This window comes from Bicyclus anynana, chromosome 6 (genome assembly GCF_947172395.1).
Source record: "Bicyclus anynana chromosome 6, ilBicAnyn1.1, whole genome shotgun sequence".
Taxonomy (NCBI): Eukaryota; Metazoa; Arthropoda; class Insecta; order Lepidoptera; family Nymphalidae; genus Bicyclus; species Bicyclus anynana.
The window spans coordinates 4187785-4211400 of NC_069088.1; the positions used below are offsets into that span (position 1 = coordinate 4187785).

General features: G+C 38.5%; 2 protein-coding genes across 2 annotated transcripts; both read right to left on the minus strand.

The window, feature by feature from the left end:
- Nucleotides 1-28: 28 nt before the first annotated feature.
- On the minus strand, nucleotides 29-6270 carry LOC112048729 (leukocyte surface antigen CD53). Its single transcript, XM_024086380.2, has 6 exons — nucleotides 6123-6270; nucleotides 4965-5049; nucleotides 3490-3681; nucleotides 1509-1763; nucleotides 823-954; nucleotides 29-249 (listed from the first exon to the last, which is right to left on the minus strand). The coding sequence occupies exons 1-6, from the start codon at nucleotides 6176-6178 to the stop codon at nucleotides 202-204; spliced, it is 768 nt and encodes a 255-aa protein (XP_023942148.1). The 5' UTR covers nucleotides 6179-6270; the 3' UTR covers nucleotides 29-201.
- A 2081-nt stretch (nucleotides 6271-8351) lies between these two features.
- Nucleotides 8352-23601, minus strand: LOC112048712 (tudor domain-containing protein 3). Its single transcript, XM_024086362.2, has 8 exons — nucleotides 23441-23601; nucleotides 23277-23361; nucleotides 22791-23181; nucleotides 22435-22619; nucleotides 21254-22255; nucleotides 20525-20731; nucleotides 18971-19085; nucleotides 8352-17460 (listed from the first exon to the last, which is right to left on the minus strand). The coding sequence occupies exons 1-8, from the start codon at nucleotides 23473-23475 to the stop codon at nucleotides 17420-17422; spliced, it is 2061 nt and encodes a 686-aa protein (XP_023942130.1). The 5' UTR covers nucleotides 23476-23601; the 3' UTR covers nucleotides 8352-17419.
- Nucleotides 23602-23616: the final 15 nt, after the last annotated feature.

A 23616-nucleotide genomic window follows, 5' to 3' on the forward strand; every position in this document is an offset into this window, starting at 1 on the left:
TGCAACCTTCGTTTGAATAATAAATAAATCAATTTTAATAAAATCAGTGTAAAAATTTATTTCAAACATGTATCTATCTACATTTAGAATATAAATTAACGAATTTTCAGTACAATTTTGGACAATGAGACACATTCAGCCGTCCAATAATTCATCACTCAAAGTAAAAAACACAATTCAGTCACGATTTTTTTAGTATTGTCACTCTATTTTCACGAATAGTCCACATGAAAATATTAGCGCCAACACCTGAAAATAGAAAAAATAAGTTTTATTTTCATACAAAATTACAAGATCAGTCTTTAAGACACATGCTATGAAAAGTAGCTAATTGAGTGTTTAGCCATTAGGTACACAATACTACGGCGTATCTGACGTCCTATCTGGCGATGACTTTAAAGTAAAGTCATCATCAATTATGAAAAATGTCGATCACTGACCGATTTCTAACAAATATGACTAGACTATCATAATCGGCACGGGGGTGTTTCTTGTCATTCATTCTATCATTGAAATCATTCAATATTTTATAACTGGCCCTGGCCTTGGATTCGGAACCAGAACCTCTTGATGCATAGCCAACCAACGACTTGAAGTCGTCAGTTGACCTGGTGAGAAGTCGACCAACACTGCGCTTTCTAGTGCGGGCATTCCAGCACATTAGGACCCCAACGTCTATCGGCTCTTCGAACTATGTGCCCCGTCCATTGCCACTTCAGTTTCGCGACTCGTTGAGCTATGTCGGTGACCTTGGTTCTTATACGGATCTCCTCATTACTGAGATATACTCCAAACATAGCTCATTCCAGACCATAAACTCACCATAATCAAAGCGACTATTATGGCCACAGCGCCGACGTAGACGGCGTCTTCCCGCAGCAAGTCCACTGTCCTACTGTAGCAGCCGTCCATGTACATGGTCGTCGGGTTCTGGGAATACTTGCAGTCTCGGCGCTGTGAACATAATATTATTATAATTAATTATTTGTTATATTCTCTCTTCCATTAAGAGGGAGGGAGGCAATTCCTCAACCAGATTCGCTCAACCAAATTAGAAATGACTAGCAGACGCACCGCGGCTTCAATCGCATAGTTGTTGATGCAAGTAATCGTAAGTCGTAACCAATTGGCCAATCACGCTTTCTGTGCGCTTTCTGTCTCCTCCATTTTTAGCAATTGGCTGTATTATGAGTACACTCCACCATGAATGATTGTGTAGCACCCTTGATTAAATCAGTCCAGCGGGTTGGAGATCGGCCTGTATCTTTTGGCTTCGAATAGGCCCTGCACTATCAACCGGTCAATTGAATCGAAATGTGGCCAAAGAACTTTTTAGCTTTGGGAGATAGCAGGTTCCAAAGGCGTTTCAAAGTTCTTTCAGTGTTGAATAATGGCTGTAGACCTATCTACGCCATAATTTAACGCTAGTGAAACCGTATGCACAGCTAGTCTGTTATGCAACGACGGTTATCAAAGCTGCTCTATCAATAAAGAACGCATAGCCTTACCTTCCCCGGGTACACTTCTTGGCAGCAACTCTCAGGAACGTTGTCGTTCCAGTCCTTGTAACTCTTCACACCGCAGCACTGCAAGTACGTCTGTGTGTCGTCCCAAGCCTTCGTGTACTCGTGCTTGACGCCGTAGTACGGTATGGAGGCGTGCATCTCCCGCTCCAGCGTAGTCAGCACTTTGGCTCGGAACACGAACAGTAGGATCCCGCCCACTAGCATGACCACGAAGATGATGAAAACTAAGATGTAATACTGAAAGTAAAGGCATATTTATAGCTTAGACTTAGAACAATCACACTATTAAAAACTTCGTAAATTTATCGTCTTTTTCATTTATAACTTTTGCATCTTCGATGCGCGATTCTGCTTATTCGCATCTGCGTTTATGTTTTATAACGCAAAAGTTAAAAGAAGTAAATAAGTTCCTCGTCGTCATCAACCCATATCCAGCTCACTGCTGAGCTCGAGTCTCCTCTCAGAATGAGAGTGGTTAGGCCAATAGTCCACCAATAGTACCAATGCGGATTGGCAGTCTTCACACACGCAGAGAATTAAGATATTTCTCTGGTATGCAGGTTGTCTCACGATGTTTTCCTTCACCGATAGAGACATGTGATATTTAATTTCTTAAAATGCACACAACTGAAAAGTTGGAGGTGCATGCCCCGGACCGGATTCGAACCCATACCCTCCGAAATCGGAGGCAGAGGTCATATCCACTGGGCTATCACTGTGAAATAAGTACCTACACACATGCAATATTAGCAAACTAACTTAACAGATGAGGGAGTAATAACGTTGACAGCATGCCCATCACCACTATCACCGCCACCGAAGCGATGAACATGTTGTTCACACCATCAGAGGATCATACCGTTAACAGCATGCACTTGACTTCCTTGGCGGCGCCGCAGCAGCCGAGCAGCGACAGGAACATGACAGCGGCGCCCATCACCACTATCACCGCCACCGAAGCGATGAACATGTTGTTCACACCATCAGAGGATCATACCGTTAACAGCATGCACTTGACTTCCTTGGCGGCGCCGCAGCAGCCGAGCAGCGACAGGAACATGACAGCGGCGCCCATCACCACTATCACCGCCACCGACGCGATGAACATGTTGTTCACACCATCAGAGGATCATACCGTTAACAGCATGCACTTGACTTCCTTGGCGGCGCCGCAGCAGCCGAGCAGCGACAGGAACATGACAGCGGCGCCCATCACCACTATCACCGCCACCGACGCGATGAACATGTTGTTCACACCATCAGAGGATCATACCGTTAACAGCATGCACTTGACTTCCTTGGCGGCGGCGCAGCAGCCGAGCAGCGACAGGAACATGACAGCGGCGCCCATCACCACTATCACCGCCACCGACGCGATGAACATGTTGTTCACACCATCAGAGGATCATACCGTTAACAGCATGCACTTGACTTCCTTGGCGGCGCCGCAGCAGCCGAGCAGCGACAGGAACATGACAGCGGCGCCCATCACCACTATCACCGCCACCGACGCGATGAACATGTTGTTCACACCATCAGAGGATCATACCGTTAACAGCATGCACTTGACTTCCTTGGCGGCGCCGCAGCAGCCGAGCAGCGACAGGAACATGACAGCGGCGCCCATCACCACTATCACCGCCACCGAAGCGATGAACATGTTGTTCACACCATCAGAGGATCATACCGTTAACAGCATGCACTTGACTTCCTTGGCGGCGCCGCAGCAGCCGAGCAGCGACAGGAACATGACAGCGGCGCCCATCACCACTATCACCGCCACCGACGCGATGAACATGTTGTTCACACCATCAGAGGATCATACCGTTAACAGCATGCACTTGACTTCCTTGGCGGCGCCGCAGCAGCCGAGCAGCGACAGGAACATGACAGCGGCGCCCATCACCACTATCACCGCCACCGACGCGATGAACATGTTGTTCACACCATCAGAGGATCATACCGTTAACAGCATGCACTTGACTTCCTTGGCGGCGCCGCAGCAGCCGAGCAGCGACAGGAACATGACAGCGGCGCCCATCACCACTATCACCGCCACCGACGCGATGAACATGTTGTTCATCATCAGCGTGCTCGGGAACGACCGGGACACCCAGATCCATAGTCCGATTCCCAATGCTAGTGCACCGCCTATCTGGAACGAAAATAATCACATAATTAATGATCGTATGATACAAGTGATAGGTATGCTAAAATCGGTCGTCGAACCAGTTCCATTTCAACTGGGTCAACGTTGCTTAATCTTGCAAGAAATTGATATTCGCAACTAAGCAAGCCACCCTTTAATAAATAGCAGCAGACGTTTTTCTCAGTGGTGTACATTAACATCGATAGGCCGTTGATAAAATAATTATATCGCTTAGGGCGTGCATAGTTTTCAATAGCAAAAGGTAAGCATTAAGCAGACAACTGACATGACTGACTGACAATCATGCGAATCGATTTTTCTCTAATATGAGATTTAGAGAACAGTTATCCTAATGATTTTTTACGATATTACTATGCAAAAAACCTTGCAGCATAACTTTTTCATATATTATGATAACATAATAATTATAGCAGGTATTATAATTATTTAAATATAAAAAAAGTATTAATCATCCAACATCCGGTTTGTGAGTACTTATGCATCAGTGCTAATGGGCATTATTTTTTACCTACTTCGAGAAGGATACAGGATCGTAACAGCTCAGATATAAGTACCTAAATGAAAATGCAGAAAGCGTAACCATGTGTATAACAAGAAAATTTAACTTTATTTTTTTTATTTTGCATGGTTAATAGAAAGAACGTTCAAATAACTATAGTTAAAGAGTACCGGCAAAAACTGGCTACTGAAGGCAAAAGTCCGATCAAAATGGCAGCACCTGGAGGAGACCTTCACCGTAAAGGGTTCTTCTTTTAAATAAAAGGGAAGAAAATAAACATTTTAAAATTATAACTTACTTAATTTATCAATTAACAAATTAAAATACTTATCACCTAATTAATTGTAAATAAGAAGAAATAAAAGGCTTTTTTATTTATTTATTTAAACCTAACCTACGAGTATTTGTATCCTATCAAAACATAAATGTGAAAATGGGAGACAAATTCAACACAAATGTGTGTCGTTATCGATTATGCCTACAAAAGAAATTATATCTAAGTGGGTGCAAAATTATAGAACTTACAATACAATAAAGGTCAAGATTTCTAAAAGCATCACGTAGATATTTAAAGGATTTTATTTACTGGTAAAAACTAGCCAATTCAAATATTGAGCTTTTCTCTATTTATACACTGCCGTGCGTTTCGGTATTAATCATTTGTTGTGTCAAATCGAAAAAAGTATAACAGTTAAAACAAAAAAAAAATTATAATCTTACAATCAGCAATATACTAAGACGAAACGTAGTAGGTAAAAGTATTACTTACAAGTGTTAAGACGTTGATAATGACCAAGGAAACCTTCATACACCGCCCGCAGCTATCCATCGCGCCGCCCATGGCCATGGCCAAACTGCAAAGTGAATATTATAAAATATATAAATATTAGACTTTCGGCGGCATGGACTCATGGCTCCCAAAGCCATCACGGTTCAAATACCATACATTAGAACCCGTTTAATACGATTTCGCAGGGACCCAACTAAAAACGCGTCTTAGACGGGAAAGCGTATTATAAGGGATATGGAATAGTGAAAAATATAACGATTAATGTACACATACATACATAGTTAAAAAAATTAGTGTATTATGCGAGAAAATCGTTTCGTCGTCGTGATCGTCTTAAGCTGGTTCTACTGTTCTTACCTTAGTAGAAGCATGGCCTGTCGAACGTTTATAACGTTTATAAAATACTAGCAGACGCCCGCGACTTTGTCGATGTAAGCTTTCAACCAATTGCGGATTTACCAGTAGGCTGAGTAGATAGGTACTAAAAATATTAAAAGTCGCAATATTATCGATACATAAAATGTAATAAAAATATTTGTGATCAGAAATGTTTGTGTCTAATTTCAGAGGATAGTAGCGGCGTATTTGTAAATCCTTCTTTCAACCCTCCTTTCACCCCCTTCTATTTATATTATTGGAAATTTTATATTCCATTATTTTTAGCATTTTTCTGGTAGTACACATATTTTTTGAACAAAAATAAAAATGAAGTTAGAAAAAGCATGTCATATCTAAGTTATTTAAAATTATGTATCGAATTGTTGTAAGTTTACTAATAAGATTTATTGTCATTAACTTAGAAACAAGTTAATTAAAATTATTATTAGGGGTAAAATGACTAGCGATTTATACACTCGTAGGTACCTATACAATCATTTTTAAAATGTTTGTTGATAAACACTGCACAGCGAGTTCTACTTTAGTATGGCGTAGGTATATTTTTACTGTGGTATAGCCTAAAATATCGACTAATGAATACTTATTAAACAACTTACATTTTTTGACCATTACACTGATAGATGGTAATGATGGTATGGATGGACAATCATTTACCTACCTAATTAATGACATTTTATAATTTTGATGTTTGAAAGTTATATAATCTCGTACACCACGGGATAGGATAAAAAGTCTCACCTCCAATGCATTTGGCTTTTTCGTGTTGATTTCCCAATATGATGTTTACTAAACATTTGAATCTAATGTAAGTTTTTGTATCCTCGCGAATTTAAGGCTTTGCTTGTATCATATGAACCTAATGTAACTCGTAATTAGAAACTATTTATTTTGCTCCCGTCATTCGATGCACATAAAATAAGTAGGTAGGTAAACAGGAAAAAAACCGTGCATACCCTCATTGAAATACCGAAATACCTACCTTTCTGTTATTAGATAACTTAAAGTTATATCTAAAGTTATCGTGGTTAACATGTTATTTTATTACTTAGTAATAAAACGTTACTTATATGTACATACATATTAGATAAATTAACGTGTTGTTTAGCATATATAAATATATTACTTTATTTATTATTAAGGCCTTTTGAATACTGCCAACTATTAAGAACTCCGGTCTCCATATAATATCTTTAATAAGCAAATATTGAAGTTCTATGTAGAAATGCAATTGATTACCTTTAAAAAGTTCGACTTAGTCAAACACCACCAATCGTCAAATGTACCTACCTATATAATTATAAATTTAGTCATTTTATTTATTCTTTCAAAAAACATAAACAACCTTAATATAACCTGCGTGACTATGAGAGTTAGGTCGTTAACTTGTGTTAATTTAGGCTTAAACAAATAATTGTGAGCGAATCCATGACTCAACTGAGGGCCAAAGCTGTAAGACCCGACCTACACAATAATTAACAGGTACACACGTAGTACACAGGTACATGTGTATGTAATGTATGTCACGTACTTGCGTATATATGTATAAGTACCCTACTCGAGTCGCGAGTTACGAATCGCCCTGATGCAAGCGGCCGGCGCGTATTCGCCTCAAGGTGATAAACTGGATAACACTTCACAAGGTCCATCTAATCCATTCTCTTGATGACCAAGTGAAAGTTGCATCTATTCATTCATTCATCTATGCAGTATAGCGTAATATTATTACGGAAAACAATTAAACTTTACAACTATACAATAACGCAAATAACGCTGACGGACAAAATCACTGCCGGTTTTTACTTGTTTGGTGAAATGCGATATTTGTAAACAAAATAACAATCAAGATCGTCTGCATTGGAAAACCATCACTAAAAACTAGCTTTAATAAATCAAAATCATATAGCACTTATACCAAGTTATTGTAACGAACTTTTTAAATGGAAACAACAAAAAATCCTGCTTACATTTCAAAATAGATCGGCAATAGTCAGCCAAATCGGTGTGTAAGTTGTTAAGTCACTTAATCATCACTGTTCACGTTCGTTTTCTTATTATCTTACTATCACGTTCATTCACAAAGTTACTCAACTCGTGTAACGGTGAATTGATGCGGTATCCACCCGCCACGAGAGAATTACAACTGGTTGTGGTTCGTGATCGTGTTACATACAAGTTAGACTAGCCAAGCGACGCACCGGTCCCCACCATAAGCGTGGAGGTTCGAAGCCTTCGGCAACATATACCTAGCGTGTTTAGTAGGCACGGAGGAAATAGAAAAGGTTATACGTATATGTATGCATATAAATATATCTACGATTTGCAGGTGGTTTGTCGATGTTTAATATTGTTGCTTATCAAGGCTAGACTGCATGGCGTGATTTTTCTTCTACTATTCTATATTACTAGTATCAATAGATGCCTTACCTTACTGCTTAAAGTACTATAGGTTCTTATTAGAATTTTCTTTTTTTAGGTTCTTATTTGTATTTTCTTTTCACATTTGATGCACAGGATATTTTTTAAATGTTTATCCGTCTGCCATTTTACTCATATCTCCTAAACCATTAAGCCGATTTTCATAGGAATTTTCAGTTTTATATGCTTATTGTTATGAATCAGACCAGTGCGAAGAAAAGATTTTCGAAATTAACCTGAATTATTTCAACTCGCTGATGTTTATATCACACTTGCCGACGCCTCGCGGTTTCACCCGCGTAGTTTCAGTTTCCGTGAGATTACGGGGATAAAAATATGCCTATGAGACTCATTTATAAATTCAAAACATTTGTGAATTTATAAATTAATTTTTTTAGGAGCCAACTTCAGGTTCCCTGAAAATATTTTTCTTTTGGAAGAGCAAAAAAATCAAAGGATTCGAACCCAGGTTCTTATAACCCATAGCCGCAGAAACTACTGCGACAATATAAAACCAGCAAGTTAATCATGGAAAATAATAAAAAAAAACCATAATGAATAAATTTCTTTTATTAGCTTTCAGTTAATAAAACAGTTAATTTAACAGAGAATTAGTACAAATGTATCGAAAGCTGACAATGATCTACAAAAACCGTTGTATCGCATCAAAATACGGCCCGGGCTTACCTCAATAAGCTTTTTTCTTTTGACCTTTTTATGTAAGTACGAGTCCTCTCACGCAGAAGTATTTTCTTGACAATGTTTCTAAGCTAATGAAATTATAAGCAACTAGCCGACGCCTCGCGGTTTCACCCGCATAGTTCCCGTTTCCGTGAAAATACGGGGATAAAATATATCTCATGACACTCACAAATAACGTAGCTTTCTAGTGGTAAAAGAATTTTCAAAATCAGTTCATTAGATCCAGAGATTACCCCCTACAATATCACAAACATTTCCTCTTTATAATATTAGCATAAGAGCTAATTTTCCATTATGAAAAGTGCAAACAACGCTCTTATAAAATTAGGCTCGACTCACACTGAGTATCTGACAGCTGGATAATTATGTATCTAAGTGTACAACTCAAAACATTACACGCTACATAAAGTGGCAGTGATTTTTCGATTTGCGACCATTTTACATAGTTATTTCAATAAAATGAAAATACCTAGTAGTTCGGTTAGTATACCGAGATATCTACAAGCATAATTTAACCTGCTGGTGGTTCTTGTTTTACTTTGAATTTTTAAGAACATTAGCCACATATTTAACCGACTTCCAAAAAGGAAGAGGTTCTACGTTCGGCTGTATGTATGTTTTTTTTTTATTATGTATGTCCAGCGATAATTCCGTCATTTATAGACCGATTTTAAAAATTCTTTTTTTAAATACTTAATTTAAATACTCGTAGACTGTGTTACGACAATAGATGCTTAATAGATAGATGTTTAACAGGCAGAAATCAACTGGAGCTTCATAGCTTGCCAGTGGCTGTGATTGCAGAAATTCCTAAAATAAAAAATAATTATAAGATATTAAAAGAACAAAGAAGTTCCTTACAATTTAACTAACTTTATGAAAGGTCATACGAAACAGTGACCTTATATAAAAGTTTCGGTTTCGGTCGAAACTGAGGCTGAAGCTGCAATTCGGTTTCGCCGTAAAAATTATATTCGAACGCACAGTACCTATCTATTTGTAATGTGAAATAGGTACTCAATTAAACTACAGCTGTCCCTCATAGATAGAATCCTGGCTACGCCCATGCCAGCTGTATGTCTGGTAGGGTAGCTCATGAATTAAAAATCATAATTAGCTTTTTTTAATATCAACGATTTTACACCATTACACAAGTTAACCTACAAAATCACCGCAAAAATGATCCGAATTTAGCTACTTCATTTACACACAATTTTGTATTTACATACATAATATACATATTTATATATACATATATGGTTTATACACTACCTAAACGCACAACTCGACATTGTAGACTGTATTTATTATTATTATTATTATTTTTATTCTTTACAAGTTAGCCCTTGACTACAATCTCACCTGATGGTAAGTGATGATGCAGTCTAAGATGGAAGCGGGCTAAATTGTTAGGAGGATGAAAATCCACACCCCTTTCGGTTACACGGCATCGTACCGGAACGCTAAATCGCTTGGTAGTACGTCTTTGCCGGTAGGGTGGTAACTAGCCACGGCCGAAGCCTCCCACCAGCCAGACCTGGACAAATTAAGAAAATCTCAATCTGCTCAGCCGGGGATCGAACCCAGGACCTCCGTCTTGTAAATCCACCGCGCATACCACTGCGCCACGGAGACCGTCAAGATTTTTATCCGTTATTTGTTTAAAAAACTTTTCGTTATTTACTATGCGACTAAATGAAATTAAGACAATTACCATTGTTCGCCTCAGTTTAGACTCATCTATCTAATACAATAAAATCTTTGATTTATATGATGTAGAGTTACTAGAAATATTTCGTTGTGAGCTTTTAAAAATATTGATCAATAAATAGGCGATAAAACTTCTGCGAGAGAGCACTATCAACTGTTCAAAGTAAACGTTTCGAAATCCAAATTGCATTTGAACAACACGAGTAGCTGTTGCCAACACTCACAAATTCAATGTTATTATCATAGCATTCACTAAATATTATTAAAAAAAAAGATAACGTAAATTCTTTATTTAATTAAATTTATAACTTTTCTAAATGTCCACACATATCACAACCAGTTATCAATTGTCAGGGACGAAGACAAATCTATTAGTATGAATAGTAGATCACACTCTAAATTTGTGGCATTTGGGTCATGACGTCAATAAACGGACGCCCAAGACATTGATGCCGATTTACCTTGTGTGACGTCCCTGACATCACGGTATACCCTGACCGTGATATGTCCGGACAGAACCTATGTAAATAAATGGTGATATTACGTAAGTTATACACATCTTTACAATACATATTATAAATTAAAAAAAAAAAACTCTTCAAACTTTACTCCGATAAACAGAAAAATAATATATTACACACTTTGCGCTAGAAATACAACAAATACACTTATTACGAGTACAAGCTACACTACTCAGACTAAATACATAAGGACTAGTATCGCACCCAAATTCACAAACAAAATTTTCTGCCATTTTCTAAGGAAAACGAGCTTAGATTTCATACATATCTTATACTAAACTAGCAGTTTTTATTAGTTTTCAGAGATTTTTAACTGACGGACACGATTGTAAACTATGAAACATCGATTCTTTAGATACAGTGTTTATAATCGCATAAGATCGTTGATCATATACTTTGACAGAAAATTAATGTCTTGCGAGGCAGGTCTTTATCTAATTAGTCTGAGCTACACTACAACGCCTGGTTACATAGACTGACAATAAATTAATGCATGAGAGTTACATCCTTTAGTTTAGTTTCACCTAATATCTATGAAAACGAAACATTACTGTGCAGCATCCAATAAAGACGACTCAACAATCGGATACAATGTTACCGAGCAGGGAAACCCAATATCCAAACCCGGTAAATACTAACATTTGTGATGAATGCAGATTTAGTAAAACACTAAATAGTACACTGTTGTTAGTGCCCAGTTGTTTTTCCAAGTCTAAGGTTGTCTGGTAGAGATCGTAAAGCGATAAGGCCGCCTTTTGTATTCTGCTTCTTGTTATGTTTCTGTATCGCTTTAATTCTAATTGTGGTAAAAAAATAAATTGTCAACACCACTAAAGGAAACCTTCAACGTAAATGAGTGAGTAAGTGAGATGTAAGTTATGAAGGACAGAAAGAAAAGACGTTTATATAAAAGTTGCGCCACACATCACGTCTTACACTAAACGTAGTGAATATTGCCTCTACCACCTGGGCAAGTCGAGACATAAACCAAGCAGTGGAAGCATCAAACACCACTTTGTTATGTTTGGCACAACATTATGAATCATTAACATCCATTTTATTTATTATATGTATTATTATTTATTTAGATCATCGCCAAAATTTTGTCTGTATCGATATTCTACAGGATATAGGTACTTCGGGGAGTTCGTTTAGAAAAGTTTGATCTAATCTGCCGTTTTCCTGCACCGTTCTATCATGGGACTCCTAAAACATCTTAAAGATCTGCACCGCTATGCGTACCTACTAAGCTATTTCCTTAAACGCACTGCAATGCCCTTTGAGGTTCCGTTTTCCCGCATCCTATAACTTCATATCTTCAAGACAAGTATAAATCGGCATCTTTATAGACAACCGCGTTCCAGCATACGTTGTATCAAAAACGTCGCTTTGGCGTTTTGTATGTTGGTGTGGGTTACATAATCGCTTACCATCAGTCGTGATTGCAGTCAGCGCCAGTTTACGTAACTAAATTTTACGATTTCGATTATCGTTAGTCTTGCTAATACTCAAAAACGACTTAACTGAATTGATTTTTATATGCTTTAACAGAGAGAAAACTTTAACGCGATACATTAAAGTAGATCCATTTTTATCCTGATACTGCAAAGTACGAGTACGCACTGTCTATGTAGAATTAAAACAAAAACATTATCTCCTTTTCGTGAAATTTGTTAAATTTATTTTGTGTTCTGGAGAAACTTCATGATTTATTTAAATTCAATTCTATAACAAAATATTTAGTTGGTTAAATCTTCAAATGTAGGTATACCATTCGAAGATCCGTTAGATTTTCACGGAATATCAAAATTCATTCTGCATTCACGGATTCAAGCATAAAAGGCCTGCTTTTATTCCATACAGAGCATATAAAGTTCATTTCGACTAATTTAATGACTGAATCATTACCCTTTTGGCTTCACCGTAGTCGGGTAAAAAGTAAAAGTAGCTTTCCTACAAAGAAAGATTTGGTCAATATTGAGATTTTACTAGATTTAATTGTACAAAAAGCAATATTTCGTCAATGAAAATAAATAGGTTTCACAGTTTAAGTCACATAACTTGAAACTATAGTAGTTTCAGTATAACATAAATTTACGAATCATAATTTACAAACTTAAAAATGGAAAATTTTGATCACCAACTTTCATTTTATGCAATTTATGTCTCATTCGAATAGGCCCATATATCACATATCACCAAAAAAATATAACATGTACATTTGGTAAGGTTTCGGTTTGTAAGTTATGCTAACCTGACCTCCTCAGTCCTCACGCACTATCGACCACGACTAATCGTTGGCGCGTTGTTTTTGTTTCTGAAAGAAGTTTTACTTTTAAATCACACACTTTTTACAACTAGGGAAACAAACTAACATCCAAACAAAGACGCTTGATCATCTTACTCCTTTATCCAAATTTAACCAGACTTCCCGGAATAGATTGATGACTTATGTGTGGATTGAGATGCCAGGTAATGCCAGGAGTGGAAAATAGCAAGTCCCTTATAAAATAATTAAATGTATTTTAAGGCTTACGGTTATTTCTCATGATCACTGAGAATTAATAATTGCTTGTTTGTCATATACGTTGGTATATTTATGGTGGCTTTCACGGATAACGAATGTCACGGGTTCTCAGATATCTAAAACTTAGTATATCTATTATGATCAACTTGCAAACAATCTTACAATTGGAGTTTTGACTGAAATGGGTAAACTCATCATAATATAATGTATGAACAATACGATAAGTAGTCGGAGTCAATTAGGCCTGTTCTTTTATAATACGTCGCTGGTATTTAGAACTTAAAAACTCTTAAGATATCCGCTCGTTATTATGACACCAATCGGCATAACACGTCCCATGAGACACTTTAAAAAATGATGAAATATAAATAATCATCGGTCAGAACGACCCTCTAAGTAGAGGTCCAAGTCTTATAGGCCTCAAAGGATAAAGACAAAGAAATCGAAGATATCGCTCTCTCTTTCATCCCATTGCAACGAAAGACAAAGCTATATTTGCGATTGCACCGTTATTGGTCGATGGTTGTCTTTATGTCATACCGTCCGCTACGTTTTCTAGACCTAGGGATTAAGTTTGTCAGAGCTTTGTGCTCCTCGCTGACGCACTGTGCTCTCATTAAGGAGCAACAAAAAATACACAATCAAAATGGATCATATGTATGTATAATGAACCTTTTTCCATTATGTGTTTAGTTGACTAACTCGCAAAAAATGCAATTATACAGAATAGTTTATTGTTGGCAGACATTTGAAAGATTTTTTTCAACACTTGACGCAGGGTTCGAACATTCGTGTAATTCATTAATGATGATGACCCAATGTAAAACCATAACTCCAGATATTCTTACAAATCTAATTTATTGTGATGTAAAAAAAAATAAATAAATAAATGACGTGCTAAGCCATTGCGAAGCGGTGTCAGAAACGATAACTATACACAAATACGGTTATTGTAACACTTTAACATATAACAAATAGATAACATTCATGTTATAGCTTAAACCTATTATTATGAATTACAAATTGAGCTACACTAAGTATTTATACATCGAGTTTTGTTTACAACACCGTTACACATAATGTCTTAGGAAAATCGGTTTAATACGGTTGCACACGAAGTTTTAACGCAGTTAAGTTGGCAGGTCTATAGGGACCGCGCAATATGGGTGACTTGACCAAGACAGCTCGGCGACTAATGGTAGGCGTCCACTGATCCGCATCGTACGTATCGGACGCATTGCATCAAACGGATTTTTAATTTTACGGTAGATAAAATTCGTTCCGTTCGATGAGATCAGTCAGATGCGAATCAGTGGACGCACTTGTATGACTTTCTATACAAAGCATATTAAGTCAATTTTTTTTATTCTTTACAGGTTAGCCCTTGACTACAATGATAGTTACCTGATGGTAAGTGATGATGCAATCTAAAGAGTAGGATGAAAACCGAAAGGGGTGTGCCTTTCGCCGGATGGTAAAACTGGTAAATAGCCAAGGCCGAAGCCTCCCACCAGCCAAAAAAATAAAAAAAATGACAACCAATAGCGGCTGAATCGAAAATATGGACGATTTGAATTCATTTCTTTTAGGTTGTGATGACGACCAAAGTTAAGAGCTATTGTAGACAAACGTATTCTCGGAGTCACAAGTGGCCAAAGTGAGGCTCTTGTTGCTTATAATCTGCGACTCCGGCATGAATAGCAGTGAAACAAGCTGCTATAGTTTGGCAAGTTCGTTTATGACACTCGGGGTTGATAATATGCGGGCGACGTGGGGAAAAACTGCGTGGATGTGATATCGTGCGTGCGGGGAAGTGAGGTGCATCATTCTGGGGTTTTCATTCATCGCTACACGTCCCCCGGCCCGCGCGGATCGGGAGTGGTACGAACGAAGTTGCCAAGCTATAGTATAGTTCACAAAAAACCCACGTTATGCAAAAAAATCACCAACTACTCAAATAGACCTGCCAAATTAATTTACAACTTGTGTACAACCATATTAGATATAGACATATAAAACATACATATTATCAACATACAGACAACGTATAGGATGCCAGCATTTCGATAGTAATAAAATATAATAAATTTATTGCAGCTGCACAGTAAGATATATAAAAAAAAAATATTATTATAATCTCGCCTTGTGTCACACTTGACGTGCGTGCTGATACCCGATCTATGAACCACTATAGTCCACACATTATGGGACATGAACCATAATGGTCCACATTTCTGTAGAATATGAACCATTATGGTCCAATTCTATTATCCTGTACAAATTATAATGTACCAAAATACTAAATGTACAAAAAAATGGTATTCAGTCGTAAATATTCATTATTGTGAAATAAACAACAAAGCTGAACTCCGGTCCAGGACCCTTAATAATGAGCTCATTCGCGTGACGCTTACATATAAAACATAAATAATATGGGTATTCTTAAACTCTGTACAGACATGTCAACTTCCAACTTCAACTTTGATTGGGAGCAGACTTGCGTCTTTTGTATGTATTATGGAATACACTTATTTCATAATCAAAAATTATATGCAAACGATTATAACAAATATAAAACATAATTTCATAGTAGACATAAAAACAATATTCTACGACACACACAGATAATGCTGTAAAGAATTTTCCAAGACAAAAAACATAAAAGAATAATAAAATGCCAAAGGATGCGATCATAGGTGTTTGACAAAGTTTCTTATAAAACTTGACTTTGTCACTAAGTAATGTTTGACAAAAGCTTCAAAAGATCAAACGTGCTTGACAAGCTTCTTTGTTAAACTTGATAGTCCAGGATCCGTAGAACATTTTTTACAACTGATTACTATCAAAATAACTTTTCCTGAGTAGCTTCATCTCGATGAGACTATCAACTGTTTTATTTACGAAAATTCTTAATTCTGGTAGCTAACTGAGTTACCAGGACATAAAAATTTCTGTGCGTCGGAACGAGATAATGTACCACGCAATTTGCAGAACATTGTGGCTTTTAAGTTGTATTAACTATCAACTAACAACTTTTAATATATTGATACAAGTTGGGAGGAGGGTAGTTTACCAAGTTTTACGGATATGTTCTACGGATCCCTGACTATGAGTTTTTCATTAAGATACAATCACACTTGTTTGATTTAACGAACAGTTTGAGGCATTTTATATTCCAGATGCTCCAATGACAGCTTTGTCTCGGTATTTATAACATTCGCATACTTGAAATTCAGGAAAGAATAAATAATAATTATGATAAAATAAAGTTCTATATATCTTTCATGGAAAGTTGGCACATCTGTAAATGCAGATATAAACTCAAGTAAAATATAGTCTGTGGCCAATAACTTTGCCACTCAGAAGTTCGCTTTTGGACTATAATATGCAACGAATGGTCCACACTTCTGTGAACATTAACATGTAACCTGAATACTTATTATAACCTGGATATTGCTCACTCATTTTAACTAATGTCTGAATGGCAAAATTAAGGGCAAATTAGACTACACGACAAGTATCGCCCTAACTCAATTAGGAACCTTAATTAGTAAATTATTTCAATTAGGCAATTAATTACACATATTATTTTGGTATAGTCAGCGCGTTATCAACTGTGTCGTGATCGTGAGTTATAAATTGTTTCATTTATTTTGTTCTAACCAGTCTCGACTGGAGCAGCAGATCTATTGAGTCTAAGCTCTAAATCCTCTTTCTTATAAAGTTGGAGGACTAGCCTTATAATTTATAGAAGGCAATTCAAATTGACTATAAACTATTGTCATTATCATTAACGTCTGATAGTGGTCTTTAATGAACTTAATCATTATCACCCTAAACCTGCTAACATTCATTGCAGCAGCGTGGTGAGTCTTAAGCTATATCCCCTTTCCTTAAAGGCAGACCTGGCTCTGCAATGGGCCATTAAAGTAGATAATGAATATGCTACACTATTACCCGACTCGTCAATTGATATCGCGCTCACCATAGTACTGGTTGGGGTCCTAAATCAGTGCCCCCACAGGTCGTGTAGTCTAAACGGCGCTTTACTAGCTGCGAAGTGGTCAGTGTGCAGGCACGTCAAGCAGACACTGGAGCGTGCGGCGGTGACGTCAGCTGACGGCGGCGAGGGGCGGGAGGGCCCGAGCCGCCCCGCGCCACTAGGCCCGCCGCGCCAGGTACCCGCCGCTGTTCGACGGACCTACAACGAACAATTTATCAATAATCAATATAAGTAATAAGATCCAGCAGAACAAGTGCTTGCGCCTTGCCACTGGAGCTCCAATGTACGTCAGGAATGACGTCATACACCGAGACACCAGGACGCACACCGTGGAAGAATTCGACCGGAATCTAGCGCACCGAATGTTCGTGCGCGCAGATAACGGAGCATACCAACACCTCCATGGCATCGCACCCCACCGCGAGAGACCGCCGAACGGGCGTCCCCTACCTCGCGAGCTCCTTCTAGTGGCCGAACCTGCAGGCGCAGACGCTTACGGCGACGAAGATGGCGACGAGATGGATGAAGCACATACCGGACGTGACACCGCCCCAGCGCAGGATAGCGAGTAATTGCAGTCCGCGCGGGGCACATGATTGACATCGTCGACTACCCTTAGGCCGAAAGGTCTCAGCCCCGAAAGGGGCTGGAAGAACATGACCGGGGGAACAAGATCCCCGCGCTTTACCCGGGCAAGGAGGCATAGCCTCGAGGCCCGTACCACCACCTGGATTTTTGTCCGGGAGGAGATGACCTGCCTGATAAGTAATAAGATTTTTTTTTTCATTCTTTACAAGTTAGCCCTCGACTACAATCTCACCTGGTGACTGGGTATGGTAACGGTTGCCTTATGACGTTCATAATACGTACTATTATCGTGAATCGCGGCAACTTTCAAGAATGAAACGAACTGTCATCGTACGCATGCTATCTCAAAAACACCTTAGGGAAGAAGGCAGGTTATGTGGAACGATTCCACTAAAACTCGGCGCATTTTGGTAAGCCGTCAACTCAAATAAACACGTTGGTGCATAATTGCACTACGCCTCTAGTGCTTGTTTTTTTTTTATATATTCGCTACAAGTTAGCCCTTGACTTCAACCTCACCTGATGGTAAGTGATGCGATCTAAGATGGAAGCGGGCTCACTTATAAGAAGGAGGATAAAATCCACACCCCTTTCGGTTTCTACACGACATCGTAACGGAACGCTAAATCGCTTGGCGGTACGTCTTTGTCGGTCGGGTGGCAACAAGCCACAGGCCCAGCCGGGGATCGAACCCAGGACCTCCGTCTAGTAAATCCACTACACATACCACTGCGCCACGGAGGCTGGCAGTAAACGTCGCTGCTGTATACGATTTTTTAAGGGATCAAAATGAAGACTTTTTCAAAAAGGAATTTTATATTTTAAAAAAAGATATGCCAAGTGTATAGTCCAAAAAGGTAAATATGTTGAAAAATAAAATAATATTTATTAAAGGATGACTACATCTCGGTCATTCTCACTACTCAATGTATAGTAATTTTGTATTACGCCACCTGCTGATGTCCTTAAGTTTTTCTAAACCGAAGGTTGCCTAGAAGAAATCGCTACTTAGCGATAAGGCCGCCTTTTATATGCTGATCTCTTATAATATGCTTTTATTTCACTTTGTCTTTGTGGTGTCCAAATAAAGTATATCTATCTATCTATCAAGTGCACTTACCTTGAGTAGGATACGGCAAGCAATTTGACTTAAGAACTTCCTCATGATTACCATATGCACAGAACTTTACAACCACAGTGTTCGCTGAAATGCCAGTGATCTCCGCCTCATAAAACTGAAACAAAACACGAAAATGTATTCTTTTATTTATTTTTTATTATAAAAAAAAATGTATTAGATAAATGTAAAGGATTTTAGGGCGTTTATTTCAATTAGGCTTAGTTTACAAGCACTTTTGAAACGTCTATTTAATTATATCATAATTTAACTTAATGGTGGTAATTATAGTCGAAAACTTAAAATTAAAGTTACGAGGTTTTCAAAAGTGCCTTGGTCCGAGAAGAGGCCACAACAAACTCAGCATTAAATCCAATATGGCGGACGTTCAAGATGGCGGACAGGCTATTTGAAATGCACCCCCATAATATGGGTATCAAGCGTGTTTTTTAGTTTTTTAAACTATTCATGTTATTTATGTACTGTAGGAAATAGTAGTTTCAGACGGATATAACGTCACACGATTTCGTGTCGACTCGTGCCGTCGCTAGGTGGCGCGACTTGTTTCCGTAAAGAGTAGGGATTTAGAGAGGGGTAACGAACGGTTGGAGGGAACAACTTGCAATATAAGGCGTACCTACGTCATTGTATAGGATTCAGCCTTCTATATGCTCGTGGCGTTCGAAGCGTCCACATTTCTCGTTGCGTAATTCTTTATGGGTTACTTGGGATAGGCGGGAAGAGTGACTTAAGGAGAAAAGAGTGTCTGTCAAACAGTCAAAGGATCATAACCCTACACACAGCTTTCACAAGTGTGTGACTCCACTCAAGGTCATTCTCTGCCATGCCACGCTCTTTCACCAAGACAGACATTAATATTATTAATTTTTTTTAATATTAACTATACAATCAATGTATTTTGTAGTTATTGAAAAACATTAAATATTTTACTGTGTCTATTATGCTCATGTTTTCCTAAAAGAGATCGCGATAAGGCCACCTTTTGTATTCCAATCTCAGTATACTATATTTATATTTGGATCCTTTGTTAACAATTGAATGCTATGCAAGAATGAATAAATGTTAGTGATTCTATGATAAAAACAGAAGCCTCAATAAGTCTGCAGTAAAGGGGCCAGATTCAACATATGAGAGGTCATGTAATAATACAGTATTTTCTGACTAATAGGACAAATGTGGTTTAGACCACACAATAAGAAAAACTTTTTTAGCTCTCCCTCTAAATACCCGTTCGCCTCGGTCGATTACACTTTTCGTAACACATTCACCAGTTTACTCCCCAAACCAAGTGTGCCTAAAGTAAGTTACTTCAAAAATATGGCAAAATAAAAAGCAAACAACTATAGCTTGGCAACTTCTTCCGTAACACTTCCTATGGTCCGCGCCAGGGGGCGTGTAGCGCTAACTGAAAACTCCACGACTGATGCACCTCACTTCTCCATACGCACGATTTCACATCGGCGCAGCCTTTCCCCCGTCGCCCGCATATCATGGGAGTGTCATCAAGGAACTCGCCCGACTATAGTCAGTACTCACATTATTATCCTCCCAGTACAGAGCGAGGCAGCGGTCGCCGACTTTCCAGTTGATCTCCGCGACTCCCAGCATGGCCCGCGCCTGCTCATTGACGGCCGCGTTCTGGAAGCCGAGCAGCGAGCCCGGCAGGAAGGGCCCGCCCGGGCGCAGCGTGCTGAAGTCCGCCGGCCGCCCGGCGTAGCCGTACTGACGGCCCGCGTAGGCTCCCTGTACACACATTCATCATTAGCCTCCCTGTATACACTATCATATATCTCTCGATACTGAAACAGCTTCGCATTTCCACTAGACTTTCAACTGTATGTTATCAGAGGATCTTGAGTTACTTTGGCCATATAGCCCGTCGCCTTCCCGATGACCTGGATAAAGTAATAGTGGTGGGCAAGGTGCAAGGGAAACGACCACACGGCCGATCACCTACCCGCTGGTCTTACCAGGTTAAGTCACTCACTGGACTTCCTGTAACAACAGCCATTAGAAAAGCTGAGGACCGGACTGTGTGGAGGGGAATCGTTAACAACGCATCAAAGGGACTGCAGTGCAGACACAACCTTCAGCAATGAAGAATGCAACCAATAAGAAGAGATCTCTCTGAATACACAGTTTTCATTAGCCTCCCTGACAAATATTTTTTAATCTGTTTCTTTAATAACAAAAGTATTTTTCAATATTTTTTCTATTGCACAGTTATGTGTAAAAGATTTTAAAATAAATAAAGATATTACATACCTGAGCACCCATATAGTTCATATTTGAATACATGGGAGTTTGTGGTGGTGGTTCCATATAACCATTTGGTGGTTGCTGCCTACGTTGGTATGGTTGCTCCTGGTATTTAGGCATTTCATTATTTCTTCTAAATGGAGGTACATCTTGGATAGCTTGATTTGGAATATACTGCTTTGGTGGATAAACTGGTTCAGGATAAGGTGGATAGTTTCTTCCCGGAGATAACTCCTCTGTAGGCCGTAGTTGATTTGCAAGCAGGTTTAAATTAGCAGTTGCATCAATTAAACTGTCCATGGGGTTTATGTTTATGTTACGATAATTCTGTTGCTGACCCATATTATTGTCATTAAAGTGATCATTCCTCATGTTTATTTCAGGGTATTGGTTCTGAGATTGATTTAGATATGCATTGTTATAGTTTATATTGTTCATTTGCTGTTGTTTGTTTTTTTCTTCTAATTTCTTTTGGAATCTTGGTGGTTTCTCATTTTGGGTTTGATATTTACGTTCATCTCTGTGCGGGTTGTGATGGTTATCATATCCTCTATCTGACCTGTACCGCGGACCATCATACCGAGATCCGTGCGAGCGTGAATTTGTTTTGGCACCATTTCTATCCTTGTTACCGTAACTTCTTTCGCCTCTGTCTTCAGAAGGCGCATCTCGACGGTTATTTTTATCCTTATCTGGCACATTAGGTAGTTTATCTTCCAAGAAATCAAATAGAGATACTTTTCCTGAAGGTTTTACAGGGATGCCATCTTCATCATTGTCCTTATTTCGACCTTTTCGTTTTGGCAGAGTCTGTTGGTCGGTGGTCTCTTTGGGTTTCTCCTTACTCCTACTTTCTGAGTTGTCTCTTTTCTGTAATAATCTAAGTGCCCTTTCAACATTGTTTTTAGTATATTTGAGAGTGCTTTCAGCCTGTTCCTCAGAGAATCCTGCATCAACAATTTTCTGTACATTTGCATCTAATAGTGGCTTAGTGCCTCCACCAAATACCTGTAAAATAAAAGTATTTTCACATTATTTTTGCACTCAACTAAACTTCCAAAAATTGTAACACAACAACACTGCAGAGGAATTGTGTGTAAAAGCTCTGTAGTAATATGTCTTAGTATACTGTCTACTAGTCCAGTCGTAAGCCTAGTTCACTGTCAGAAAGATGACAAGATGAATACCTTTTTAACACCAGACATCCTCTGTGCTTCTGCGATTGCTCCTTTCCTCTGAGCTTCAAACTCAGCATTGTCTTGTTTAGATGCCTCTTGTAAACTTTTAAATTGTTTGTCAACTGGTAATTCTTCTAATCTTTGGCCAAATGGAATCCATGGTGGTGGACCTCCATCTGCACCGTCTATACCACCTACAAAATTGTCACCAAGTAGTTAATACTTATTTTATTGACTTTTTCTAAAAATTGTAATATTACTGATTCATATACTTTGTAATGTGTGTTTACTGGTATATATTTTACAGTAATTTGTAACTGTGAAGCAAAAGAGTGAAATTAGTAAAGCACAGCATTTGGACTCACCTCTAGTATGTTTTGCTAGACTTCTATTGAGCTCCCATTTCTCAATCATATGAGAAACTTTACCCCCCAACACTGAGATTACCATAGGAGTCAACCAAATGACACCATGACACACTTCAAGATCTTCATCCTTAAGCAATACTTTTGTCCCTGGGGGCGTGTTAATTCCCAGGTTAGGAATATGAGTTGTCTCTAAGCCCGTACAAGAAGATTTCCCGTCGTGCAAAGTGATTTTTAACATACGAGGGGCTGATGTTGATTCCTCGTTTGCCTTAGGGGCTGCCACATTTCTTATCTTCTGGATTTGAACAACTATAGGCTTCTCTAACTTGGTTAGGTCTTTTGGGAACTCCTCGGGAAAGGCTGCCTCGCCTATGTCCCTCAAATCGAACTGAAATAAAAGGCAAGTCAGTGCTATCCATCAAAATCTGTGTGGGACGATTAATGATCGGCGAACTACATAATGAAAGTTTTTACAGTACTTACGTCTAGGGCTCTGCGGCTAAGGATATTTACATCTTGTATTTGGCCATTTTCGCTAATAGTATCAATACCATCCTCACTCAAGTGCCTAAAAGAAACATCGTAATGTTGCATTTAATAAAACTAAACTATACCAGTTTTCAGGACTTAATATATGTTTCACTTACCATCCCAGATCCCTGAGACTATCTCTGAGTGTCATGTTTTCATTTGTGTTAAAAATATATCACAAAATTAAAGAAATTGATAAATAAAACCTCACAGACACACCGTATCCCACTTGGCCATTTGTCAAATGTCAAATTGACTTTTTTTATACAGATTATAAAACAGGATGTGTGTT

Bases quoted from the DNA above. Each gene is read 5' to 3' on its own strand.
- LOC112048712 (XM_024086362.2), bottom strand. From the start codon at position 23,475: ATGACACTCAGAGATAGTCTCAGGGATCTGGGATG. The intron at 23,362-23,440 runs GTAAGTGAAACA...TGTTTCTTTTAG, and splicing joins AGTCTCAGGGATCTGGGATG to GCACTTGAGTGAGGATGGTA. The intron at 22,620-22,790 runs GTGAGTCCAAAT...ACAATTTTGTAG, and splicing joins TCTAGCAAAACATACTAGAG to GTGGTATAGACGGTGCAGAT.
- LOC112048729 (XM_024086380.2), bottom strand. From the start codon at position 6,178: ATGTTTAGTAAACATCATATTGGGAAATCAACACGAAAAAGCCAAATG. The intron at 5,050-6,122 runs GTGAGACTTTTT...TTCACTTTGCAG, and splicing joins AAAAGCCAAATGCATTGGAG to TTTGGCCATGGCCATGGGCG. The intron at 955-1,508 runs GTAAGGCTATGC...TTATGTTCACAG, and splicing joins AAGAAGTGTACCCGGGGAAG to CGCCGAGACTGCAAGTATTC.